Consider the following 27,291-nt stretch of genomic DNA (forward strand, 5'->3'; position numbering starts at 1 on the left):
TATCTATTTGACAACCTACCTTTCCATAGGTAGACATTCATGCACACGTTTTTAAATGGAGGTACAATAAGATCACCAGAATTCCCAATGTAATTCCTATTATGACAAGTTCTGCTTGATCTAAAAGACGTCGAATTTTGTTATGTATGATTTTTTTAAACTGCTGTACAAATAGAATCGAGTGAGTCATGTATCCAGCAATAACTTCTCATTCTGCTTGGCTTCATAAAATCATCATCAATATTCATAGGCAAGACAAGAACCGCTCATAAGATGCTCAACATCGGGAACGGGCCCCACTCGTTAGCTCCCCCAGCATCCCCAGCGTCGATATTACCTCGCAGGCAGGTCGCAGAGAGCAACAAAACGTTCGAGCATCAAATTAGAGCCACAGTTTGTAAACCAACCCCACCGCCACCATCCCGCACAACTGGAATCGCCTCTCATCCAACGGTGAAGGCCACCGGTTGATGCTTGGCCAAATAAAAGCTGTCAGGCGTGTATGTGCGAACGGTGTTGAAACGCGAACACCCTTCCAAAACTGATGCTTCCCAATCTGGTCGTACACTTGCCCCTTTCAGAGTGTTCCCTGTTCTCCTCCCGGCCTTAACCCCCGTTTAACAAAAGAATCCCCAAAATTTGCTCAGTCATGGAAGATTTGCAGCACTCTTCTTTTCCGTCATTTATCATCTCTCTCGGAGATTCGCGCAGATGTGTGTGTGCGTGTACTTGTGTTAGAATTCCACTACTTTAATTAAGCGTCAAGCGCAAGCCGTTTGCGTCGATTGTTTCATTCGCTTGCCACTCTCGATGGTCGCCAATTGCAGTATCTTATCTGGAGTATTTTGTTGTTTCAACTCTTCACGAAAGCTGTCCGTCATCGTTCTGTCAGCTAAAACTGTCACTCATTCGCGCGTATCTTCTTTGTGCCTCTATGTTAGCGATGCTTTGTTTTGCTTTTATTGCAACACAAAATTATAAACCCCGGGAGAGCTTCAGCACCCAACGAACGAAACGTTTGTACTGATAGCCGACTACAACTTTTCCACCTTCAAGTAGTTGCCCGCTTTCGGCGCTATGGTTATCATTTTCGGATCGTATTCTACCCGTTCGGGCGTACGCGCGGACGGCGAGAAGCGGAACTTTCTCAGCAGCGTAATCAATCCCACCTTGGTTTGCATCAAGCCAAACCGCAGCCCAATGCAGATGCGTGGTCCCTCGCCGAATGGGATGAACGTGAACGGGTGTCGTTTTTTCACTTCCTCCGGTAGGAATCGATCAGGATTGAACCGTTCCGGGTCGGGATAGTGGTCCGGATCGCGCTGAATCGCGTAGGCTGGAATTTGCACCAGTGTTCGCTTCGGGATCACATGCTTTGTGCCGGGGATGAGATAGTCCACAGACGGTACGCGGGTTAACGATTCCACCGGTGGGTACTTCCGAAGGGTTTCTGCAATAGAGAAGAAAACAGCAGCCAATAAGCACCCAGTCCGGCATACAAAATAGTATGAGGCTCAAGCGATTTTTACCGTCAATCACATTGTCCAAATACTTTATGTTCATGACCACGTCGTACGTCACCTCTCCACCGTTCTCCGCAATAGCTCGATTAATTTCCTCTCTCAGCCGCTCCTGGATGTCCGGGTTCTTTGCCAGCTCGTACAGACAGAAGCTTTGTGTGGTGGACGACGTCTCAAAACCCGCCAGGAAAAACACAAACGCCTGGGCCGCTAGCTCGTTCTGTGTCATGCCGACCTCTCCCTTGCCCAAACTACCGTCATCACTATCGTCCAGCTTGCCCTTGTTCTTGATCTGCAGCATCAGGTTCATGAAGTCGTTCCGCTTCACGTTGTTCGCCTCCCGGTAGTCGACCGTTTCCTTCACGATGTCCAGGAAGAATCGCTCCACATCGTTGTACGTGATCTTCATGTGCAGATTGCGCACCAGCGTCGGGTAGGACGACGCGAGGAAAGTCTTCATCATGATCATCGTATTCAACTCGAACGCCTTGTTGCCGTACTTGCGGAACTCCGAGTCTGTCGTCTTAAGTGTATTGCACTCGATGCCGAACGCGCACGTCCCAATCACGTCCGTCGTAAAACGGCCCAGGATATCCTTCATCTCCACCTCCGGTTGGTTGTAGCTTTGCTCCATACACTTTTCCAGCTCAATCCCCACATCCCATATTGTGCCGAACATTTGCTTCATTCGGCCCGAGGTGAACGTCGGCGTAAGCTTCTGGCGCATCAACCGCCACGGTTGGCCCTCCAGTGCGAACAGATGTCCCGTGAGCGGGTCGTCCTTTGCATTGGTAAACACGCCGTGATCGTGAAACACGTTAAAATCCTTCACCAGGATCGTCTTCGCCAGCTCCGGGTCGATCACCAGCACCGAGGGCACGATAAACTGGCTAATGCCGCCGTACCGTTCGCCCCGCTGCTTGAAGTATCGGTACAGCTCCTGATGGATGTCGGCGCCGTGCCGCGTCTGGGCCTGGCCCTTCGCATGCCCGAACAAAAAGTGTGGATTCGGAGCGTACGGAAATCCATTGTCCTTCCAATAGTTATGCTTATTGCGTATGAACAGATACACGATCGACACTGCGAAGATGAACGCGGCCAGCACCGCGTTAATTAGCTCCATCGTTTGCCTAATTCGAGCCACCGGGACAAACTGAGCAGGTACGGGTGTTGCTCGGCAAGTTATATAGACTGCTAGGCAATCGGGCTCGCCTACCCGAAATACGGTGGCCAGCAGATAAATCAGCACACGCTGTCAGTGTGTTTGTGTGTGGTGCGGTGAATTCGTTGAGATGTTCCTAAGCATAAATAGTACTAGTCATCGGGTGGCGATATTTACAAACAACTTCCAGTGTGTTGGTATCAGCGTGTGCGTGGTTTTTTCGCCTTTTTGCAACAGCGTGATGTTGGCAGAGAGGTCATTAGAAGAAAGTGCTGACTGCAATGACTTAACACGGGCCGAATAAAAAAACGTGCCTTTTTGTACGCTGTGCACGCGTTTGCCACAGGTGACTTTGAACGTTTAATTAAATTTAATTATCCGCGACGAAACGTTGATATGACGTTTGATAGAATAAATTTTGGTTTTAAAAATACACAAAACGGAACGAAAAGCTTCAATGTGTGAATTTATCTGGCTGAGTTATCTTGCACCATTCAGGGTATCGTTGGAGGTGTGTGTTAAAGACATATTAATGATTGAAACCAGCTACAGAACAGGTTTGCACGGTCTCCACCTGCATTTTATTCTATTCACATTCTGTCAAGATCGTCATAAAGACTCGCAACAGTATAATAACGTGTGGTTCTGATAAACAAAGCATCTTTTATTTAACGAATCAGCTCTTTAAGCCATAAAGTTTCTTACCGCCCAGAGAAGACAAACAAACAAAACAATAGTTGGTTTAAACTAAGTAAAAAAACATGTATTTGTCCTCGTAAAAGTACGACTTATTGTAAAAGTGTGTTGAAGAACACACGACCGCCTCATGACAGCAGCTACGCAATCTTATCCACCTTCAGGTAGTTCCCACCGATAGGGGACAGCGTAAACATCTTCGGATCGTATACAACCCGCTCCGGTGTCCGTGCGGACGGTGAGAAGCGGAACCGACGCAGCAGGTTTATCAAGCCCACCTTCGTCTGCATCATGCCGAACCGCAACCCAATGCAGATGCGTGGTCCCTCGCCGAACGGTAGAAACACGTACGGGTGTCGCTTTTTCACCTCCTCCGGCAGGAAGCGATCAGGATCGAACCGTTCCGGATCGGGATAGTGGTCCGGATCACGCTGGATCGCGTAGATCGGTATCTGTACGACCGTGTCCTTCGGTACTATGTGCCTGGTGCCGGGTATCACATAATCACTCGACGGTTTGCGTGTGAGCGTTTCAACCGGTGGATATTTGCGTAACGTTTCTGTACAACAACGAGAAGAGTAAACAAACGAAATTATGGCACTTCGTATTACGACAACCAACATGGTCACATCCCCACACACAAACACTTCATACTAACCGTTGATTACGTTGTCCAAATACTGTATGTTCATCGCCACATCGTACGTCACCTCGCCACCGTTCTCCTCGATCGCACGGTTGATCTCCTCCCGCAAGCGATCCTGAATGTCCGGGTTCTTGGCCAGCTCGTACAGACAGAAGCTTTGCGTTGTTGAGGACGTCTCGAAGCCGGCCAGGAAAAAGATCAGCACTTGGGCCGCTAGCTCATTGTGCGTTAACCCAACCTCACCCTTCCCAACAACCGTACCGTGATCGTCCAGCTTGCCCTTGTTCTTGATCTGCAGCAGCAGATTCATAAAGTCGTTCCGCTGCACGTTGTTCGTCTCGCGATAGTCGACCGTTTCGCGCACAATTTTCATGAAAAAGTCTTCCACGTCCTGCTGCGTCGTACGGACGTGTAGCTTACGTGCCAGCTGCGGGTACGAGGTGGCAAAGAAAAACTTTGTCAACGTTATCGGGTCCAGCTCGAACGCCTTGTTGCCGTACTTGCGGAAGTCCGAGTCCGGCGTCTTGAGCGTGTTACACTCAATGCCGAACGCGCACGTCCCGATCACATCGGTCGTAAACCGTCCCAGCACATCTTTCATCTCCACCTCCGGCTGGTTGTAGTTCTCCTCCATATACTTTTCTAACTCAAGCGCAACCGCCCAGATGGTGCCGAACATTTGCTTCATTCGGCCCGAGGTGAACGTCGGCGTAAGTTTCTGACGCAACAATCGCCACGGTGTTCCCTCGAGCCCGAACAGATTGCCCGTGAATGGGTCATCTCGCGGATTGGAATACACGCCACGATCGTGAAACACGTTAAAATCCTTCACCAGAATCGTCTTCACCAGCTCCGGATCGACCACGATCAGCGACGGCATAATGAAGAGACTGATGCCACCGTACGGCACACCGCGCTGCTTGAAGTATCGGTACAATTCCTGATTAATGTCGGCTCCATGGCGCGTCCGCGACTGTCCCTTCACGTGCCCGTAGAACAGGTGGGGCTTCGGTGCGTGCGGCACGCCCTGATCCTTCCAAAATCTGTGCTTGCTGCGCACAAATAGATACACGATCGAGACCACGAAAATAAACGCCGTCAGCACTATCGTAACGGGCTCCATTGCGGACACAGCTGGCCCTAACGTTTTTACAGTTCTGCCTAAACTGAGCGTGCTTCGGGCCGCGACTGTCCACTATATATAACCCGCAGCGAAGCGCTGAAGCATAGATAATGTGCGTAGCACCGAATTGTACATACACACCTTGCCATCGATGAGATGACTTGACGAAAGCTTCGCCCTAGCTCACCCGAAACTGTCTCATGCGTCGAAATATTCGTTGCTGTTGTATTGGTGAAATCGATCGTGTTGCCATAAACCCTGCCCCTCCGCTCACAAGCGACAGTAGGGCTTTGACTTCAAATGCTTTCAAAACATGGTATTGGTATGTTGGAGAAATAGGAACAATTTCTCACAAATATTCTCTTTTATTGGTTTTAAGAAATTCTTATTGTAGGAAACATATCAACAAAGTTTGGCATATTCTTCACTCTCTAGGATAAAATCTTGAAATCCCACGCAACATATGTTATTCCATTTGTTGTAGATCAGCAAATACTCAACAAGAAGGGACAAACACACATACACACATCACTGAACTCCAATTACCGAGATGAAATGATGAAATTTGTGTTGTATTGCTGTATGCCTCTGATGCTTTGCATCGTGTGATGCAACCTGCAGTAATAGTTAGCATTATTCATCACTTACTGTGTAAGACTGTAATCTTTCCGGTCCAAAAGTATTTTCACGTGAACCGATAGCTAAAATGAAATTGATAGCTAATCCCATCTGTCAGATAAACTTTTGCACATGCAGCGTAATCTTAGAGGAATTTGGCGCAACTCGTATTCATCACTGACGCAATGACTTTGCTTATTTCAATAGGTTTATCACGTTTTAGAAGATTAGCTTCAAGGTTTAGCAAGTGGATGTGAAATAAGATCAACACTGCAATGACATGAAAATGGTAAACTACACTGTTTCCAGTATTTACCTTTACAACAAACATCCTTGAATACTCAAGGTTGAACGTTCAAAGATGATCGTTTGTTTGTATTTTGACATGTTATATTTCAACAGTGAACTGGATGCATTTGGGATTCAAAACGTTGGAAAGTTAAAAAACCATTTTAACGAAAATGTTTGTTATTGCACATGGAAAAAGAACGTTATTTCTTGTTGGTGTTTCAAAGATCGACATGCAACGTTTACAAAAACTCACCACACCTGCCCCTAGCAGAAAGAGATTATAAACCTTTTAGTGATATATCGAACATTTAACATTTTAGTTATCAAGTTCCATAAAAGCGTATCGCATTCTCTTTTAAACGTGTTCGTTTTATTTGTCCCACTTAAAACAATGTCTTAGTTCTAAACACAAACAGTACACTTACAATTCCTTCGGAATGATTGCAATCTAGTTATCTAAATCGAGGCGTAAAATATAATAAAAACTCATTTCTTCCCTTAACAATGAGTTCTCCCCTCTTGCACACGGGCACTATATCTTATCAACCTTCAGATAATTACCGGTGGACGGTGATAATATGAAGGACTTTGGGTCAAACACGATTTTGGCCGGCGTTTGCGATGAGGGCGTGAAGCGGAAGTTTCGCAGCAGCGTAATCAGCCCAATCTTTGCCTGCATTACGCCAAACCGCAGCCCGATACAGATGCGTGGCCCCTCGCCGAACGGCAAAAACACGTACGGGTGTCGCTTTTTCACCTCCTCCGGCAGGAAGCGGTCCGGGTTGAACTGGTCCGGCTCGGGGTAGAACTCGGGATCGCGGTGCAGCGCGTACACGGGTATCTGGATGAATGTGTCCTTCGGTATCACGTGCTTGGTCCCGGGCACGGTGTAATCACGCATCGGTACGCGCGAAAGTGACTCGATCGGCGGGTACTTGCGCAGGGTTTCTACAATGAAAGGAGAAGTAAGCAAAGCAGGTTCCACAAACACATCCCACCCGCTCCCATTGCTTACCATTGATAACGTTGTCCAGATATTGCACGTTCATCACCATGTCGTACGTCACCTCGCCACCGTTCTCCTCCACCGCACGCTCGATTTCCTCCCGCAGACGGTCCTGAATGTCCGGGTTCTTGGCCAGCTCGTACAGACAGAAGTTCATCGTGGTCGAGGACGTCTCGAAGCCGGCCAGGAAGAACACGAACACCTGCGCGGCCAGCTCGTTCATCGTCAGGCCCGCCGCACCCTTGATCGGCACATCGCCACCGTCCAGCGAGCCTGTGTTCTTGATCTGCAGCAGCAGGTTCATGAAGTCGTTCCGCTGCACGTTGTTCATCTCGCGGTACTCCACCGTCTCGCGCACAACCTGCAGGAAGAACCGCTCCACACCCTCGTCGGTCAGCTTCATGCCGATGCGCTTCGCCAAACCCTTGAACGTGGTCGCAAACATAAACTTCAGCATCAGCAGCGTGTCCTGCTCGAACACCTTGTTGCCGTACTTGCGGAAGTCCGAGTCCGGATTCTTCAGCGTGTTACACTCGATGCCGAACGCGCACGTCCCGATCACGTCCGTGGTGAAGCGGGCCAGCACATCCTTCATCTCAATCTCGCGGTGGCAGTGCTCGTTCATATACTTCAAGAACTCGCCCGCCACCTGCTGTATCGTGCCGAACATTTGCTTCATCCGGCCGGAGGTGAACGTGGGCGTAAGCTTCTGGCGCAGCACGCGCCACTCGTGACCCTCCAGCGCGAACAGATGGGCCGACAGCGGGTCCGCTTTGGCATCGTTAAACACGCCCCGATCGTGGAACACGCTAAAGTCCTTCACCAGGATCGACTTCACCAGCTCCGGATCGGCCACGATCAGGCCGGGCAGGAAGAACATGCTCATGCCACCGATCGGTTCGCCGCGGTTCTTAAACTCCCAGTACAGCTCCTCGTTGATGTACGATGCGTGCTTGGACTGGAACTGCTCCATGTGCCCGTACAGCAGGTGGGGCTTCTGGCGCGTGTAGGGAAAGCACCGATCACGCCAATAGTTGTGCCGACTGCGCAGATATAGGTACGCAATCGAGACGACGAACACGAACGCGGTCAACACGTAGCTTAACAGATCCATCTTGCTGCTCTCGCCGATGCCACGCAACTGAATGGAGTCAATCGCCGTTCGCGTACCTTTTATGACTCCATCCCTAGCTTTCATGCGCCCAGCCCGCGTTTACTTGATGGTGTGAGTTCAATCCGCTCGCAAACGATGACTTGCGGTTTTTGCCTTGCGGTAGATTTGTGTTTTTTTGGCTATCTGTAGAAATCGCACAACATATACCAACACACATGCAGAATCGATTATGTTACCGCACACTGGCTTACGATATCTTGCGCAGGGGCGTTCCTGACCTAGGGTGATGAGCGAGTATGAGCTGCGGAGTATTTGTCGGCAATGGAGAGCTCCAAATAAGGAACTTGCTATCATCTAACCCCATTGCCCGAATGGTGACTCACTATCAATGTGATAATTTGTGAAGGCGCGTGGTGCTTATCACAACCTTGATAAACATCCACTTTCCTTATACGGACAATCAGCTGGATAAGGAATGTTCATATATGGGCGAACGGTTACAATTCACTTCCTCCAACCGAAGCACCAAACTCATTCTTTATTATCATCCACAAAAAAAGCACCCCCGGCTACGCTTCACACCTGCACGATGCGCAAATAATTACCCCCCGCAGGTGAGAGTATGAACGATTTCGGATCGAACACGATGCGGTCCGGTGTTTGTGCCGTTGGGAGGAAGCGGAACGCACGCACCATGCTCACCAGACCCACCTTCACCTGCATCATGCCGAACCGCATACCGATGCACACTCGGGGCCCCTCGCCGAACGGCAGAAACGTGTACGGTGTCCGGTTCCGGCACGCTTCCGCCGAGAAGCGGTCCGGATCGAAACACTCCGGCTCGGGATAGTGGGCCGGGTCGTGATGTATGGCGTACACCGGGATCTGCACTCCGACATGGCGCGGTATGACGTGCCGGGTGCCTGGTATGGTGTAATCCTGTCCCGCAACGCGCAGCGTCGTTTCGAGCGGCGGATACTTGCGCAGGGTTTCTGGGAGCAGAATAAAAGGGAAACAAAACGGAATTGAGTGAGTGTTTGGCTGAAAGCATTCCCGTAATATCTGACCTACCGTTCACCACCTGTCCGAGATACTCGTGTCCCATCACCATGTCGTACGTCAGCTCGCCCCCATTCGCATCGATCGAACGGTTCAGCTCGTCCCGCAGCCGCTCCTGGATGTGCGGATTCTTCGCCAGCTCGTACAGACAGAAGTTCATCACGGTCGAGGACGTTTCGAAGCCGGCGACGAAAAAGATAAACACCTGCGCGGCCAGCTCGTTCATCGTCATCCCGGTGCGGTCCGCCGACGCCGACCCCTCCTGTTCCTGCTCCTCCAGGCAGCCCTTGTTCTTGATCTGCAGCAGCAGGTTCAGGAAATCGTTCCGCTGCACACCGTTCCGCTCCCGGTGCTCCACCGTGTCGTGGACGAGGTTCATGAAGAACGCTTCCAAATCATCGTCCGTCACCTTGACGCCCAGCTTCACGGCCTGCGCCCGGAACAGCATCGCAAAGGTCATCTTCACCATCGCCAGCATGCGATGCTCGAACACCCGCCGCCCGTACTTGAGAAAGTCCGAGTCCGGATTCCGCAGCGTATTGCACTCGATGCCGAACGCGCACGTCCCGATCACGTCGGTGGTGAAGCGGGCCAGCACCGCCTTCATCTCCAGCTCCCGGTCGATCTGCTCGAGCAGATGGCGGTGCAGTTCCGTCGCCACCTGCAGCATGGTGCCGAACATTTGCTTCATCCGGCCGGACGTGAACGTCGGCGTAAGCTTCTGCCTCAGCGCACGCCACTCGTGTCCTTCCAGCGCGAACAGATTGCCGGACAGTGGGTCCGCCCGCGGGTTGCTGTACATGCCGCGATCGTGAAACACGGCGAAATCCTTCACCAGCACCGTCTTTACCAGCTCGATATCGCACACCATCACTATCGGCATGAAGAAAAAGCTGTAGCCCATGTAGCGTTCGCCGCGGTCCTGGGCGTAGCGGTAGATTTCCTGCGTCACGTACGCCGCATGCCGGGTGGTTCCGTTGCCCTGCATCTGCCCGTACAGCAGGCTCGGGCTGGGCTTGCAGGGGAAGCCTCGGCTGCGCCAGTAGTTGTGCTTGCTGCGCAGAAACAGATACGCAAGCGATAAGAGCAACACCACACCGAGCAGTAGTACGCCGAGCAGTGACATGGCGGACAAAGTGTGACCGCAACAAGCGCCGTGGAAAGACTGATGCGCTCAGCGCATCGGACTGCGTTACGGTGTTCGGGAACCGAACGCTGCCCGATCCCCAATACTCTCGCGAGTCGGTCTAATCGTGTAAACAAGCCATTAACATTCTAGCAACCAGCTCGATACGTGTACGTTCGGGATCGTTTCTCAACGCCAAAAGTGCTTTTATTCACATAAACAATTCACCATATGGAGTGCGTTACGCGCGGCATATACTATTTCCTGCCGATGACGCAATGGACGCGCGCGTTCCGCAGCTTAAGTTTCGACAGCCGACCGTCGGAAGGGAAAACATTACAAACATCAATTCTATAAATATAATACAACTCGGTTTTTCACCATCAAACGGCAGCAGGAACCATCTGCATTATCTTAACAAGAAGACACCACACGCCATCTGCTTCAAAGCTTCTCCACCTCCAGATAGTTCCCACTGTCCGGCGACAGCACAAACACGTTCGGCATAAACCGGATACGGTCAGGCGTTTGCTCCGTCGGCGAAAATCGGAACTGACGCAGCAGCGTGATCAGGCCCACCTTCGTCTGCATCATGCCGAACCGCAGCCCGATACAGATGCGCGGTCCCTCGCCGAACGGCATGTACACGTACGCGGGCCGTGCATTCGCTACCTCCGGCCGGAACCGCTCCGGATCGAACCGTTCCGGGTCGGGATAGTACTGGGCGTCGTGGTGCAGCGCGTAGATCGGTATCTGTATCATCGTGCCCTTCGGGATGACGTGCGCCGTGCCGGGGACGGTGTAATCATGCTCGGGCGCACGCGTAACCGTTTCCAGCGGGGGATACTTGCGCAGCGTTTCTAAAACGATCCATTAAAAACCCGATTCGATTAAGCAGCTATTTGATTGGGCTAGCAGGTCACTTACCATCCACGACCCAGTTGAGGTACTCCGTTCCCATCACTACATCGTACGTCAGCTCGCCACCGTTCTCCTCCACCGCACGCTCGATTTCCCGCCTCAACCGCTCCTGGATGTCCGGGTGCTTGGCCAGCTCGTACAGGCAGAAGTTCATCGTGGTCGAGGACGTCTCGAAGCCGGCCAAAAAGAAGATAAACACCTGCGCCGCCAGCTCGTTCATCGTCATGCCGACCTCCCCTTTGCCAATGTGGTCCTCCTCCCCTTCCCACAGCTTGCCAGTGTTTTTGATCTGCAGCAGCAGGTTCAGGAAATCGTTGCGCTTCACATTGTTCCGCTCCCGATACTCGACCGTTTCGCGCACCAGATTCATGAAGAACGTTTCCACATCGGCGTCGGTAATTTTGAGCGTAAACTTGCTCGAAATCTTTCGCCCCATCAGCACCAAAATGATCTTGATCATGGTGGACACCTTCTGCTCGAACACTTTGTTGCCGTACTTGAGAAAGTCCGAGTCCGGGTTGCGCAGCGTATTGCACTCGATGCCGAACGCGCACGTCCCGATCACATCGGTCGTGTAGCGGGCCAGCACGTCCTTCATCTCCATCTGTCCGGTGTGCGTGGCCACGTGCTGGCCCAACCGCTCGGCCACCTCCAGCACCGTGGCAAACATTTGCTTCATCTTGCCGGACGTGAAGGTGGGCGTGAGCTTTTGGCGCAGGATCTTCCACGCCTTGCCCTGCAGCGCGAACAGCGTGCCGGACAGTGGATCTATCTCGGGATCGCTGAACAGACCCCGGTCGTGAAAGATGTGGAAATCTTTGACGAGTATCGTTTTGATGAACTCCGGATCGATCGCCATTACCGCCGGTATGACGAACATGTTGAAGCCGCCAAATGCATCACCACGCTTCTTAAACTCGCGATAGATTTCACTCGAGATGTACGAAGCGTGCCGCTCGGTATTAACACCCTTTACGTGGCCAAACAGTAGCTTTTGGTTGGGCAGGGTGGGAAACTGACGGTTGCTCCAGTAATTGTACCGGTTGCGCACAAACAGATACAGCCCGGTCGCGAGCGCGACCAGCAACGACAAAGTCAAGGTCAAGAGCTCCATGCTCGATAGGTGTTGCTTGGTTACCGGCTCACACGTTACTGAGCAGACCACGCTACTACTTGCCAACTTTAGAGCGTTTGGCGGGTGGGAGACAACGAAATTGAGAGACTAGATGTTTGAGAGATAGAATAAGAGAGATAACGCTTTTAGGAAGGGCTAACGACTCCATCGCACGCCCCAACACACATACACGATTGCACAGATTGAAATGACGCGATCGGGGAGGTAGTAGAATATGATGATTTCATTCACAAACTCATCCTCGTCCAATCTAACGGTGATAATAATAAACGGTCGCGCACAAGCTAACCTTTGGATAGAAGCAATGTGTGTGTGTTTTTTTCACAACAATGCTCACGTAAACACTTCTATTACATATAGGGGAATATGGGGCACAGTGGACACACATACTTGTGGCTCTTTTGTCATCGGTAAAATGACCCAAAGGTTTGAAATGTATACATTTCAATATCAAAACCGTGTACATTTCATGGGCTGGATTTGCTTCAAATAATCAAGAAAATTCAAATCAAGATTTTGCTGACATATGATGTTCCTTTCAGCATCATCCAGACAGTAAAGATATTTTGTAAATCTTGAAACGATCTGCAAAATTAAATCCATTTTCTACATTTCACTCCCAGACATTTCAAAAAAGCCCTCGTATGGGACAATATTGACACTTGCATTTTAGACAAAATGGATAGATTCTTCTAACAGTTGACACATGAAGAGATGTTGCACTATTTTCATTTTTCTTCAATTATTTATAAAAACAATAATAACAATAACAATAATTAAATAATTGAGGCGAGCTCTACACATAAATTATACGAAATATTTATAAAAAAAACTTTATTGAGTACAAGAGTTACCAACAAACAGTTGTTTAGTTTAGCATATATTGCCCCGATGCTATGTTCATTTTGCCAAGTATAACCATATGGCAAACGGCCACTTACATTCGTTGAAGTAAAGCGCTAGCGGGCGATCCGGCCAGTATTTCTTGAGGCAGAAGAGAGTTTTAGTTTAGGTTCAAATCCAGCTGCACATGTGGGTACTATTGCTCTGCCCCTTGTGTCCCATGATAAGGTTCTCTCTTGTCTTAAACGGGAAGGGCCACTTACATAGAATATTACCCCAAGCTCCCATACTTTAATATCTATTGTTGCCACCCTATTCTGACGGCAGATAAAAGGCCACAAAAATACGATGAGTTGGCATACACCCTTGCGTACGTACACCTGTGATACGATAATCGATGCCGTGGTAGTTACCTCTATCCAAAGACCCCCCTCATCTACTTCACCGCAAAGGGGGGTTTACTGGCCCGACGTCTTATCGCTCAGCCGGTCAAACTCTCTCCACGTTCAGGTACATACCGCTGCCAGCGGCTAGGACAAGCGAACGCGGCTTAAATGTAACGTTTTCCGGCGTACGGTCCACGTCCAGCGTGAAGCGGAACGATCGCACCATTGCCACCAAGCCGACCTTCACCAGCATCAGCCCGAAGGTGTCCCCGATACAGTGCCGTGGCCCGAGTCCAAACGGCATAAAGGGTGGGCGATTTTTCGACGCGCCGGATAGCTTGGAACTGGCGGCAAACCGGTCCGGATTGTACACGTCCGGCTGAGGATAGTAGGCGGGATCACGGTGTAGCGCGTGGACGGGAACGACCAACAGTGTACCCTGCGGGATGGTCCCAAACCCGTCAATGGGATAGTCATTGCTGGCGACACGGAACAGGAAATCAACCGGTGGATACATTCGCAGTGTTTCTGGGTTAGGAGGGATAGGATACGATGTTAGCTCACTGCGAAGAGACATTCAATCTGTACACTTACCCTTCACCACCTGATCGAGATATCCAAGCGCCATCACCATATCGTAGCTCAGCTGACCATCGGTTTCGTCCAGTGCTGCCACAATGCTGCCACGCAGCCTGTCCTGCACCGCCCCATGCTTGGCCAGCTCGTACAGACAGAAGCTGAGCAGGCTGGCGGACGTCTCGAACCCGGCAATGAAGAACGAATAGCACTGGCCAGCCACCTGCCGCATGTCGAGCGCCCCGTTCGCCTTCATCTCCAGCAGCTGCTGCAGAAAGTCGCGCTTCACCACCTGGTAGCTCTCGCGGTGCAGCACCGTCGACTGGCACAGCTGCAGGAAGAACTGCTCCACCGATGGCTCACTCACGCACAGCCGCATCGCGTCGGCAACCCGCCGGCAGGCGTACCCGAACCGCAGCTTCCACATCCGCCGCAAGCTGCACCGGAACGCACGGTGTCCCATCGCCCGGAACTCCGAGCCCGGGTCGCGTATCGTCCGACAGTCGATACCGAACGCACAGCTGCCGATCACGTCCGTGGCGTACCGTGCCATCAGATCGGTCCACTCCAGATCCCGCCGGCGGCTCTGCGCCCCAATGTACACCACCAACGTCTGGGCGATGCGCGCCGTCGTTGCGAACATGGTGCGCACACTGCTCGACCCAAGCGCCGGCCGCAGCTGCTGTCGCATGCGGTGCCATCGTTCGCCCGCCACCGAGAAGAGCGTCTCACTGCTCAGCGGATTCACCGTGGCACTCGCGTACAGGCCACGGTTTTGAAACTGGGCGAAATCGTTCACCAGCACCCGCTCGATCAGCTGCCGATCAACGACGAGCAGCACGGGCGAGAAGTACAGGTTGAATCCACCGGCCGGTAGCTTGCGCTCGCGGAACTCCCGATACAGCCGCTGCAGCACCGTGGCAGTGTGGTGCTTCGTCACCAGCCCGCCCACATTGCCGTACAGCGGGTGGGGATGGCGAGCCGCCGGTATGCCGTGCCGCTGCCAGAAGGTTTGGCGTCTACGCAGAAACATACGAACAGCAACACCGGTCAGCACAATCGTACACAAAACCAGCACCCACGTAAACGCGACCATAGCGAACGGGCACTGCGGGCCGAAATAATTTGCTCACTCTGCGGTGGCTTGGTTGCCTTGCCAAGCTGCTTATCTTAGTGTGCCACCCCATTGCGCCCCGGTACGATCGATAGCGGAAGCGTATCGGGTCAATGGATGCAATCTTGGCCGACTTATCGGGCTTAGACCACCGCCTCCGCCGACATGGTCGTGGTGGACCTTGAGGCTTTGTTTTGCGTACTGTTTACGCGATTCCTAACATAATTAGCGAACCAGAGGACCAGTTCTCGACACATCTAGACGCGTGTAGCCTTCAATGTACGATGTACGTGTGTGTCGTTTCTTTTGTGCCAATGATAAGATTGAGCCATTCTTAAGCTGGCTCCCGTGATGTGTAGGCGGCCAGATGCAGATAGCTTTAAGGTATCGTAAGCAGCATAAGTACATCACGAAACTCGCGTTTGGTGGTGGTGTAATGTCCCATCGCGTTTGAATCTTGCTGTCAGTGTAGAGCGGATTGCCTACATTTAGGCGCCACAGTTAGTAAATCTCTTTTACTCACTCCGCTCACTCAAACAAGGATCAAAGCTTTTTTTGCGATTGGTGTAAACATTTTCGCTTCATATTCATTTATTGTCCATCTATTAACATTTCTTTCTTCGTCTACCCTTTGCAGAACACCGTAGATAAGTTAGTACAGCGTGCAAACGCCTCCATCCTGATCGGTACCTCTTCATGGAAGGAACAGTTCGTTGAGGCACTCACTGTCAGCGCCGGTAAGTATGGTTGCTAGCAAGCAAAAACAAAACAAAAAAACCCTCATCATAAACGACCCACTAATCGGTTGTTGGGTTGTGCTGTTCTCACCAGGTGACGATGATGGCGAGAACGAAGGTGAAGATCCACCGACGCCCAGCTGCATGGACTACATCATGCACTTTGTCACCCTGTTCTGGAAGATTATCTTTGCCTTTATTCCACCAACCGGTAAGTTTGCTTGCGTCACTTCCTGTTTATCCACAGCAGTATTGCTTACGAGCAGTGGCAAGCAGTGCAATAAAGCAAAGTGGGATCCTGTCGAGCTTCGTCACTTCGTGTTTTTTTTCCCATAGACACATAATCCGGCACAACTGAAAGCATGCAAAAAAACCCACACACACACACACACACACTCAGCCATAGCTTGTAGTAAGCTTGCAAAACTGGACCCACTTTTCTGATTAAAACTTTTGATTGCCCAGAAAACTTAATTATACCAATAGGGGTTTGGAAAGGCAGGAAGAGTTTCGGCAGCCTAACTGGGTCATTTTTCACATGGAAATAGGTTCGTAAAGCGTGTTAAAGGTGCAGTAACACGACATGGGGCAAGGAACGTACATTTTACATCCCATATGTTATGGTTGGGCTGTAAAAGAAATGACATGTCTTCTATTTGCTGCTCGCCAATAAAGCCATATAAACGGATGGCTTCTGTTCAAGCCAATGCAAAGCTAGCGCCAAACATTGTACGTACGTTGCCGCGACAAACAACTGGCATAACTCACCAAATAACATTACCAAAGTTAGCAAACCATATTGTAAACTTCCCCGAATCTCATAATTTCTGGTATAAATCAATATCAATGGAAACAGAGATTCAGTTTACGAACAAATCAAGAACGTTTGTACATAAAAACCCTATTCCGTCTTGTTAAAGCCGCTCAGTAATACACACAATGGGATAAGGAAGTGTTGAAAGGCAGACATGTTAACCATATTTGCCAAACTTTAACCGAATGCCATCGTTACCAAAGTATGTGTATAATATTGTTAAGGAAGCGCTTCGCTGTACTCATCAAGCCAGACCTACTCCTCCATCGTTCGGTGGAAAAGAATGTTGCATCCTGTGGTACTTCCCAGGAACTCGGTCACCCGAAGTTGGTTTGGATGTTGTCGCGTACGGCACTCCTACCTACGAACGCAGGAATTTACTTCCGTAATAGAATTCCTTTCATCCGAGTACACACCCACTCACTATCAACGGTGTGTTTGTACTCAAGCGTGCGATTGGACAGTTTTCTGGAGAAGCAACCGGGAATGCTAGTGGAATTTATCATCGAGAAACGAATCCATATCTTCTATTCCTGGCATTGTTAAAGTTCGGTTGTAAAGCTGTAGCAAAAATGTTTGAGAACTAGCAGCACTTGGAACATATTGCACACTCATATGTACGTGTGAGCGTGGAGCATGGATGCAAACCTCATAATTCTTGTATCTCAATTTTACACACTCCTATGAGCACAAAGGGAGGTTATTATCATTCCCAGAATTATTCCTCAACCACGTTGGGAACTCCCATGAACGTCACGTTACAAACAAGCACGCAAGAAAAAATAGAAATCAAACAGTCCATTAAAGTGTTTCTACGTAATGCACTACAGTGTAAGGATAGCCCAGACATTTCCCGGACTAGCTCGAACGGCCATTACACAGAAAATTCAATTGTAATGGACGAAAATGTGGACGAAAAGTGATATATGTATTCCACAACCACGCCCGGTACCGAAACCCAAACCACCGAGCAGGTATCGTGTTTGTACGGGAAAACTCTGTCACTGGACCATTTGCAAAAGTCACAGTCTCGTGTGCAACGGCAACCACCACCCGTGAGGGGAGACAGAAATGTGAATCTGCCACTGGCCCAGCGGCACAAACGATCCCCAGAAGTGGGATTACTACTTTATCATGCTGTGGTGGTGCGACTGCCGCTCCACACGAGCTCTGTGGGAGCTGCATCATGCACCTTGCACGGGAAGGCATTGCAGCCCAGAATGGAATGTTAAATTGCCACTTGGTTTTAGAACAGGGGGGGGGGGGGGATGGGTTTGCAAACGGTGCATCAGGTTGACAACGAGCAACGAACGATGTTTGCAAACGATTTACATGCATGTGGCAACAGAACAGGAACTTCAAGCGGAACCACCCGGGGGATTGTCCATAAACTACGTAACGCTTAAAGAAAAGTGTTGATACAATGCACCTATATTTTTTAGTTCAATATTGCTTTATTTTTATTATTTCACAGTTATTCGCCATAATGGCGTCAAAAAATAAAGATAACTTGTATTTAAAATGACAATGAAATTTATAAACAAAAAAATCAAACAAACTGTTTATATTTAACACTTTATTTATGAGATAACTTCTAGCGAAGCAATGGAATTCGAATCCATTTAAAACAAATAGGAAATTTCTGGAGCATTGCGTAATTTATGGACATTCCCTGAGCGCTGCTGGCTGCAGTACTACGGCACACCGCACAATGTGGTTGCATTTCGCTCTCCAGTAGCCGGCAGTAAGCCGGTCTTTGGGCTTGATTGTCGTTTTGGGTCACAGGACGTAGCTCACATACTACTACCATCCCCATACACTCACTGCTCACCACTAGTGTGAGGATGTACGATGAACAATCGAACAAGCGAACGGATATCCTTCATCATCATCATCCGCACGCCATTTTGCCAGCTCGGCGTGTTTCCAGTTTCAATAACCTAGCCAAGTGCCAACTGAAGCATGCTATCAGCTTATCGGTAATAATATTATTATTATCATCGTCTTGCTGCATCCCGCCAAACTGCATCCCGTATCCGGTTTGCCTTCCGCCGGGAGATAATCCTTCAATGTGACAAAGTTCCCATCCAACGGGACGGATTAATGTCTTCCATCAATCATTCCACAATGGCACCCTAACAATGCATCAATCTTCCCGAGTTTCCGGCTCGCTCACTCTCTCTCTCTCTCTCTCTCTCTCTCACGGTGACTATTCCCACATCGAATCAGGATAATAAAAGCTATCTAAAAGAACAACAACAGTGCGTCACCTTTCCCGCGGGAGAGGGTCCGGGCTGTATTGAGGGGCAATGTATGCCGAGGAAATGGTGTCACTCTAGTGTGATAATGCACTTTTGCACGGCTGACGAACAGGTGTTTGGGCTGGTGGTTTTCGAAAAGCATAGTTCGACTGATATAAACTGTTTGCCATAGTAAAAAATTATAAAACAAACCACTGTGAAAAGGTGACTTTTACAAGCCAATAAAGTATTCGAGCAAGAGTGTTGGCTGTAGGGTTGCAATCATTGACTCAACACGTACAACGTACACAAGTGGACAAGACAGTGGAGTAAGACATGGGTGCTCTAAAGGATAATGTTTGCCAGAGTGCTTACATGGCCAATAGCAGCAATCAAACAAAAGGGGACAGGAGAAAAAACAGACAAAAGAAGAAACCTTGTTCTTCCTATATGCCAATGCACGCACCGTTCTCGTTGCATTAGCATAACGGAGCTGGCCCCGTGTACGTACGCTGACTGAGGATCTTTTGAACATTGTAAACACTTGACCGACTTTCCTCCACGGGAACGGCACGGGGCGATTATGCTGCTGCTTGCGCAACGATGAAGGTGCTTCAGTTTTGTGTGTGTGTTTTTTTTAAACTTACATGCTTTACATTTTGTTTACGCCACATCCTACTTAATTCCAGACATGTCCGGAGGATATCTCTGCTTCGTCGTATCCATCTTCTGCATCGGTGTCGTGACGGCCATCATCGGCGATGTGGCGTCCCATTTCGGCTGTACGCTCGGCATCAAGGATTCAGTCACTGCCATTATCTTCGTTGCCCTGGGAACGAGTATACCAGGTAAGGAAGGGCCGAAACATGGCGCCCAAAAAAAACCTGGTACATTGGCGGTGGCCCCTTTACAATTTTTGTTTGTCCCCTCAGATACGTTCGCCAGTAAGGTCGCTGCCATACAGGACAAGTACGCCGATGCCAGTGTCGGCAACGTGACGGGAAGTAATGCGGTCAACGTGTTTCTGGGTATCGGTGTCGCCTGGACGATTGCCGCCTGCTATCACAGCTTCCACGGACGGTCGTTCGACGTCGAGCCGGGCACGTAAGTGTGGTTTCCAGTTACTGGATGGCCGCGTTTGTTTGTTTGTTTTGCAGTCAACCTAATCGTGTACCTCCACACCCTCTCCCATGTTCTAGGTTGGCTTTCTCCGTAACGCTGTTCTGTACGGAAGCGTTAGTCGCGATCATTGTGCTGATGGTCCGAAGAAATCCCAGAATCGGCGGCGAGCTCGGCGGCCCCAAGAAGGCCAAAATCGTTACCTCAATCTTCCTCTTCTCCCTGTGGATCGTGTACCTGCTGATCAGCAGCTTGGAGGCTTACGGTATCATCAAGGGTTTCTAAGCGGGTTGCCACCAACCGAACCAACAAACACAACCAAAGCACTTTGCCAATCCCCCCAGCAAGACAACGCGTGGCGCCAGCGTCCTGCCAACTAAGCTGCTTACTTATCGAGCAGAAAATCGAGAAGAAAAAGCAGAACACGTGCGCGTGTGTGTGTGAAAGTGTGCTTGGGGTGAGACACCCCTCCACGCAGGACACAATGGTGCAAAACAATAAGCACACACAAAAAGTTCATTCAGAGGCGTCACGGGCCGTCTAGTTGAAGCAAACAAACTGCGAAAAAAAAAACAAAATAATAATTGCAAAGCAAAACAAAACCCATGAAGACAATTTTAAGGTAAATGCGAAAGGGTTCTTCTTCCTACTCACCACTCCTCTGAGCCTCGGTGTTTGATGCAGTAATTTTTGTTTGTTTGTTTTGTAATTCGTAAATGTTGTTGTTTTCCAGCGAAATCTGTTTTCCGCGATCGCTTTTAGCTACATCATCTGTATGACGGGTTTTTTGTTGTTGTTGTTGTTGTTTTAGTTGAAATTCTATTCGATTTGTTTGCGGTGCCACTGTTACAAACAAACCTCTTCCTTACGAGCTGTAGACATTCAGCATGTTAGGTTATTTGTTTGTAAATGTTTTTATTATTATTATTATTATTTTGTTTTAAAAGCGTTAGGAAAAAAACAACAACCCGCAGGAGCTAGACAAGCGGAGCAGCGTTAGCGAGCATATGTACTAGAGATAGCTATTATTATACATTACACGGCGAGTTAGTTGTTGATAAGAGAAAAGCTAAAATACAAGCAAACAAACTGAAGAGAAAAATGCAAACCAAAAAAAAAGCGAGAAAAAAAACAACTTCAACACCGCAAATCCGCGCTCCGCGCAAGTATCGAATGAATGCGAATAAGGAGTACGGGACGTTACAGATATACGCGCAAGCGGGAATGGTGTGAAAAAAGGAAGATGAAAGAAAAATATGACGAGAAAAAAAAAAAACAAATAAAACGGTTAGGATGACTCGTACAGATAAAAGAAACCAAGCAAAAGAGGAAAAGAGTGTAGCGGCGAGCAAAGCTCTACTTAACTTAACTACCACGGAATACAATATGCCAAATTTGTTGAAACTTAGTTACATAGAGTATATCTATATACATATAAACGAGACACAAACACACACATACACACATTTAAACACACAAACACAAATGTAGAAATAAGCGCGTGTTTCACCGAAGGCGAGAGCAGATGCGCGAGCGCGTTTGATGTTGATTTTCACAATTGTTCATTTCACAGCGTTACGAGCGTTACGCGGTACAGAGGAGTGAGTAACGGTAAAGGGTTTCCGTGGCATGGAATGGAATGCATTACATTTAGCAGGGTATATTTACTGAGTAAGAACCAGTACCGGGAGGGAGCGAGGGCAATATTTAAACGCTTTGTGCTGTACCACCTCAAGGGCGCATCTCGAACACGATCACGATCCCGCCGCCATCGGTACGTGGCACAAAAAAAACAGCGAGCAAGGGGCAAATAGTTAAAAGCTGCGTGGAAAAAACGTGGAATTTGGTAAGAGTAGTAGTTTATTGTTTTCTTACAAACTCTCACACAAACCACACAACACCATGCCCATGCCGCTCCACACAAAGAATGCACACATCCGCCTCGAAACCGATTCTAGTCAGCGTGTGGATGTATTATAGAAATGCTCCGATGCGAACGAAGCAAGTGGCCGGCAAGTGGGCTGGAAAAAAACTGTTTTTAATTACAAAATACGACCGTCAGCGGGGAGCGAGTAGCCTAATTTAGTAGTATTTAGCGGAGCAGAGGTAGCGAAAAAGGAACAACAGCTCCCAAGCTCCCGGTTTAACCAAAGATCCCAGCAGTTCAAGTGAGTTTGCTCAAGTTTAGCTTTTCGTTCGCAATCGAGTGCGATTACGCACTCCCAGTAGAGGAAGGGAGTGCACCATGCTGCGAGGGCTTTATTGTACATAATGATATTTTAATAACCCAGTAAGGGACGGGGGGGATGAGCGCAACGAGACGCGATGGAGGAAAGAAGAAAATAACACCAACACGAATAGGAATACGATCGGATGAGATCGGTAGATCGCAAACTGAGAGCCGGGTTACAGAACAATCGCTTAGTTGAACTCGTTACAATTGCCATTCAGTGAGGATCTTCTTCTGTTTTCTACAAAGAATTTACGTTAACTTTTCCTTCACACTTTATCCCCGAATGACTCGACCGCTCGGGGAACGCATGGCTCGATCTGCAGCATAATCGCTACTGCCCTATCGCCCAGCCGGAATGCCAACTAGCTAGAGTGGCATAACATAAGTAACTAAAACACAAGGGCATGTTTTGCTTCCGGGTGGCATGGTTACAAACCACCAGCCTGCCAACCCACCAACCAACGTAGGGCGTACGAACTCGCGCAAGTGGAACGCTGCTCTTTGGGCGTATTTCAAAGCGCAACGCAAAACATATCGCTCTCAGTAGCAGTAGCGGACCAAAGCAAGACGGATGCCTCGTGCTTCTCGTGTTGTTTTTCTTTCTATACACCGACGCAAATAGTAATAACCTTTACAGACCCGGCTCCTTCGAGAGAGAGAGAGAGAGAGAGAGAGAGAGAGAGAGAGAGAGAGAGAGAGAGAGAGAGAGGTGAGAAGATGTTTCGTCCAGGTTTCCATTTCACGCCACCCCTTGTCTGTCTGCCTGCGGCTAGCAAAGACCAAAGGCACACTCATCATACACACCAGCCGGTTTCCTATCGCTTTAGGGTTTAGATAAAACTGAAACGTTTCTTCCTCTTACGATTAGTGTAATCAACTATTTCTTTCTATCTTTTGTTTGAAAGAAAATTATAACAAAACAAAAATACGAAAGCATCTTGGAAAAAGAAAAGCGGTTTGTTAAAGCAAAACGAAAAGAAAAAACAAGGTACTACCAATACTCATTGAATCATGTTGGCTACTAGAGACGCACCCAACCGAATGTAAGCCCCCGCGTTATTCTAGTTCTAGCTCCGTTTTCGACTTCCTTCACAAGGAAGATCACCAATCGGCATTAGCTGTTGCGCCGTTACACACGGGAGAAAGCCGCCAACTACCCAGCAACCCATAACGGTACCCGGTCAACCGTCGACCGGGCACATCAAGCAAAACCATTCTTCCATTTCAAACCAAACCAAACGAAAACAAACAAACAAACTACATACAAACTTAAGAATTTACTTAGACTCTAATACCGCGTAAGTCTCGTTTTTAGGGTATTTAAATTGTAGCCTTGTAAGCCGTGTTAGCCGTTAAACAGCGATCATTTTGAGCAGGCCACAGCCGTCACAACGATCCTTCCAGCCAGGGCTCTTGAGCTTGAGAGGGGTTTTTATTTTTTGGCGTTGTTTTTATTTTACTTCACCATTCAGACCATTCAACTACACACTGCATTAGTTTACAGCGCGAGTAAGGCAATCCTTTCTTCCGCTGTATTGGAGCACAACATCCGCCTCTGGGAAGGGTGGTTGCATTGTACGATCAAACCCAAATTGCCGACTACACTACTAGAGAAAGGATGAAGATTGTGTTAACCAAAACAAACAAACAAAAAATACAACCCACACATACAGGTTTATAGTATAATAAACGGTAACACCATTCGATCGGTAGCAAATCAACAGATCCGAGCTCCGTTTGCTCAGTACCAGTGCCAGTACTGGTGCCGTTTCAAACAGGGAATTGGTTTGATTTTTATTTTTATCTAGGCAAAGCCACAAAAAAAACAATAATGGCAAAACTTAGCTAACGACACAAAAATCCCAGAACGACAACAAAAGACGTTTCACTAAAGATAGCGACAGGTGCGTTTAAGCTAATAGGACTGGGCTAGCCAGTAGTAGGTAGTGTGTGCGAAGAACAAGCGATGTGTAGCGAGAAACGTCGGAGTGTAGTGATGCGGTAAAGGGGGTTTTTGAACAAACAAAAAAACACAAATAAAGCTCGTTGCAACAACCAACCATCCAGTTTTGTGTGTTTGTACGTGTGTGTGTGTGTGCGTGTGTATGTGTCTTCATCCGTCGATGCAGCAGGAAGTGAGACACTAAGAGAGTTAAGCCACCAAAACGTTTTTCGCCATGTTGGGTGTTAAGATGATCGCAATACTCATCCCGCCATGTGAAAGAGAAATATGTTATGTTGTGAGTGTATGAATAGAGAGAGAGATAGAGAGAGAGACATAAAGAGCGAGGGAGAGAGAATCATTTTGTGTGTTTGTTGATGTGTTTAAATTAAAGAACAACGAACAGACGAGAGAAACACAACCGTGTGCATAATAGTAATAGTTTACTTGTGTAGAAAGCTCGACGTTAGTAGTTAGTGTAAGCGACGGGAAACGGTACCAATCCTTAAAGTCTCCTCCCCCATCGCCCCTTTTTCAACGTCCTGGCGCCGCCTATTCACTAGCTCTATCACTAGCTCCCATATCAAAATTTCCTTCTCCAATCCTTAATCATCAATTGAACCGAAAGGTTGGTAATGTTTTGAGACAACAAAAAAACGCCCTCGACCATTACGAGCGATGTATGGTATATTGCATTACGTTAGATAGACGTGTGGCATCGAACTAGCACTTAGTGACGGGGGGGAAATTAAGCATGAAAAATCATACCACTACATCTAGCTAAGTATCGCGATTTACACTCTTTACACATCCCCATACTCACACCTACTGCAAGCGTGCATTAATAACTTCCAGTGTACTATTCGATGTTGAAAAAAGTGTCTAGAAAACAAAAAACAAAGTTTAACAGAGGACGAATAAATCAAATTGTAGTGGAAAAGAAAAACCCAAAACAAAATTTAAAACTAACTCAACAATCTTCTTACATCTTTGTACTTTGCTACCACTATTTACTCTTTCGGCCATCTTTCGAATCGAAATCTTACCCTCCCTTTATATCAACGTACACACACTAGGCAAATCTTTAAACGTAAGACCAATCGGGGGGGGGGGGGGGGGCGAGAGAGAGAAAAAAAAAGAGAAGAGAAAAATATAAAGAAACAAACAAACGAACATGTGGATCAAAGAAAACATGAAACTAAAAATTTAAATCGAACATAAAGAAACGTGAAAGTCTGGATATTATTGAGAGAGAGAGAGAAAAAAATCTAAAGAAAGAAAAAGAGCAAATAGAATTGAAAAAAGACACAACAAGAAGGAGAAAACAAACAAACGAGGAGCAAAACCACATGCAACGGAAATGAACTTTAGCTTTCACAACTGCTTCTCACACAACTCACACTTTACAAGCGGCAAAACAAACAATTACTATTAATACAGCTACTAGAATTACTACTATTACATCTACAGCAACTACCACATACTATCATTACCACTACCACTGCTACTACTATAACTACTACTACAGCAGCTGCATTGCTACTATTTGCTAGCACTATTGACGCGAGTGTACCATTTCCCTTTCCACTTTTTCGACCATTTTCTCTTTGTGTAGTGCTCGTAACAATTTCAAGATGGAAAGATAAACCAATTTAGAAAACAAAAAGCGTAAAAAGATACAAAAGCGAAACCAACAAAGAACACAAAAAAGGAATAGATACCAAAAATAGACACGACTGTGTGGAATGGAATTACACTCTTTCGCTACTGCAGAACAAAGATCAAATCACAAAATGACAAACAGTACAGCAGGTAAATGTATAATGAGGGGGAAAGAAAAATCAGGATGCAAACACAAAACACTAAAAACTGTATTTATTACACACAATTCCACATTGCACGTGTGTGTGTGTGTGTGTGTGTGTGTGTGTGTGTGTGGGTGTGCTTTGCGTGTGACTCGCGGAAAATTGAGCCACTTAGCGGAAAAACAGCAAAATGCACGCACACTCACAAACACACATAAACGAACACGGCAGCAGCAGCGCCTCTTTCCTGCTTCCCGAATCTCACCAACACGTTGCTCTGTTACGCGTCCTCTGTGTCCAGAAAAATAAAACAAACAAACAAACAAATCCTTTCTGCACTGTTATACACATGTACATCACAAAATGTAGGAAAGGAGCGGATAGAGAGATGGCCGTGCTGAAGAAACGACCATCCCAGGGGAAGTAGGAAAGAGAAGTTGAAGGTTTGGAAGAGCGAGTGTGTTGATGATAATGGTGGTGGCAGTGTCTTGTGTGTACGTGTGTCTCTGTGTTTGTGTGTGTCTGTGTTTAGGTGCCCCAGAACCACTATAGCAGAAATTGCATGCAAGAAAGAGCAAGCGAAAAAGAGCAAAAGAAAGAGAGGGAGAGAGAGAGTTAAAGTGTATAACAATCTGTTAAAGTTTTCTGTTATGAAAAACGGTTTTTTGTGAAGGTTTTTCGCTGGAGGCAGGTGTAAAAGCGAAAACAAAAAAGCGAAGAAAAAAAAGAACACACACACACTCACTAAATGGCAGTGCCAACAGTGGCATAGCTTGAGGAAAACGTGCTGAACGATTCGTTGTGCTGCATTACCGATAATTAATGCGGACTAGGAGTGCGAACATTTAATGCAAATCGTTGAATGTAAGATGAAAGGTAAATAAAAATGATTATTTAAAAAAAATGCACGTCTCTTTGGATAGTGTTTGCTTTTGTTTATTTTATTATTATTATTTTTTTTGGGTAAAACATGTTGAGAATTAAGATGAATTGTAAAGTGATCGATAATATTAAAACACCTTTATAATTCCACATTTATTTTGAAGAAAAGTATAGCAAAAGTCG

At 47.8% G+C, this 27,291-nt stretch overlaps 5 protein-coding genes across 11 annotated transcripts in view; 1 reads left to right on the forward strand and 4 right to left on the reverse strand.

Moving 5' to 3' along the window:
• The window catches only part of LOC1273108 (sodium/calcium exchanger 3), a 117,724-nt gene extending 93,186 nt beyond the window's left edge, over positions 1-24,538 (forward strand). For all 7 annotated transcript variants that reach the window (XM_312055.6, XM_061645309.1, XM_061645308.1 and 4 more), the window contains exons 5-9: positions 15,974-16,073; positions 16,168-16,284; positions 19,817-19,975; positions 20,060-20,231; positions 20,327-24,538. In XM_312055.6, coding sequence (XP_312055.6) covers positions 15,974-16,073; positions 16,168-16,284; positions 19,817-19,975; positions 20,060-20,231; positions 20,327-20,531 — 753 coding nt within the window. In that variant the 3' untranslated portion in view covers positions 20,532-24,538. The remainder of the gene's footprint in view (positions 1-15,973; positions 16,074-16,167; positions 16,285-19,816; positions 19,976-20,059; positions 20,232-20,326) is intronic.
• LOC1273103 (probable cytochrome P450 6a14) lies at positions 921-2,673 on the reverse strand. Its single transcript, XM_312050.6, has 2 exons — positions 1,530-2,673; positions 921-1,450 (listed from the first exon to the last, which is right to left on the reverse strand). The coding sequence occupies exons 1-2, from the start codon at positions 2,641-2,643 to the stop codon at positions 1,035-1,037; spliced, it is 1,530 nt and encodes a 509-aa protein (XP_312050.1). The 5' UTR covers positions 2,644-2,673; the 3' UTR covers positions 921-1,034.
• LOC4577420 (uncharacterized) lies at positions 3,420-8,218 on the reverse strand. Its single transcript, XM_312048.3, has 5 exons — positions 7,072-8,218; positions 6,590-7,004; positions 6,119-6,171; positions 4,037-5,212; positions 3,420-3,937 (listed from the first exon to the last, which is right to left on the reverse strand). The coding sequence occupies exons 1-5, from the start codon at positions 8,174-8,176 to the stop codon at positions 3,519-3,521; spliced, it is 3,168 nt and encodes a 1,055-aa protein (XP_312048.2). The 5' UTR covers positions 8,177-8,218; the 3' UTR covers positions 3,420-3,518.
• On the reverse strand, positions 8,674-10,419 carry LOC3290693 (probable cytochrome P450 6a14). The gene is made up of 2 exons (XM_563271.4): positions 9,248-10,419; positions 8,674-9,168 (listed from the first exon to the last, which is right to left on the reverse strand). Exons 1-2 carry the CDS (start codon positions 10,359-10,361, stop codon positions 8,753-8,755), a joined length of 1,530 nt encoding a protein of 509 aa, XP_563271.1. The 5' UTR covers positions 10,362-10,419; the 3' UTR covers positions 8,674-8,752.
• On the reverse strand, positions 13,221-15,634 carry LOC1273099 (cytochrome P450 6a2). The gene is made up of 2 exons (XM_312046.5): positions 14,241-15,634; positions 13,221-14,174 (listed from the first exon to the last, which is right to left on the reverse strand). Exons 1-2 carry the CDS (start codon positions 15,316-15,318, stop codon positions 13,750-13,752), a joined length of 1,503 nt encoding a protein of 500 aa, XP_312046.4. The 5' UTR covers positions 15,319-15,634; the 3' UTR covers positions 13,221-13,749.
• Positions 24,539-27,291: the final 2,753 nt, after the last annotated feature.

This window comes from Anopheles gambiae, chromosome 2 (genome assembly GCF_943734735.2).
Source record: "Anopheles gambiae chromosome 2, idAnoGambNW_F1_1, whole genome shotgun sequence".
NCBI lineage: Eukaryota > Metazoa > Arthropoda > Insecta > Diptera > Culicidae > Anopheles > Anopheles gambiae.

Excerpts from the sequence above, each read along its gene's own strand:
- LOC1273103 (XM_312050.6), bottom strand. The coding sequence starts at position 2,643 with ATGGAGCTAATTAACGCGGTGCTGGCCGCGTTCATCTTCGCAGTGTCG. Across the intron at positions 1,451-1,529 it reads TTTGGACAATGTGATTGACG|AAACCCTTCGGAAGTACCCA; the intron begins GTAAAAATCGCT and ends TCTCTATTGCAG.
- LOC4577420 (XM_312048.3), bottom strand. The coding sequence starts at position 8,176 with ATGGATCTGTTAAGCTACGTGTTGACCGCGTTCGTGTTCGTCGTCTCG. Across the intron at positions 7,005-7,071 it reads TCTGGACAACGTTATCAATG|AAACCCTGCGCAAGTACCCG; the intron begins GTAAGCAATGGG and ends CTTTCATTGTAG. Across the intron at positions 3,938-4,036 it reads TTTGGACAACGTAATCAACG|AAACGTTACGCAAATATCCA; the intron begins GTTAGTATGAAG and ends GTTGTTGTACAG.
- LOC3290693 (XM_563271.4), bottom strand. The coding sequence starts at position 10,361 with ATGTCACTGCTCGGCGTACTACTGCTCGGTGTGGTGTTGCTCTTATCG. Across the intron at positions 9,169-9,247 it reads TCTCGGACAGGTGGTGAACG|AAACCCTGCGCAAGTATCCG; the intron begins GTAGGTCAGATA and ends TTCTGCTCCCAG.
- LOC1273099 (XM_312046.5), bottom strand. The coding sequence starts at position 15,318 with ATGGTCGCGTTTACGTGGGTGCTGGTTTTGTGTACGATTGTGCTGACC. Across the intron at positions 14,175-14,240 it reads TCTCGATCAGGTGGTGAAGG|AAACACTGCGAATGTATCCA; the intron begins GTAAGTGTACAG and ends CTCCTAACCCAG.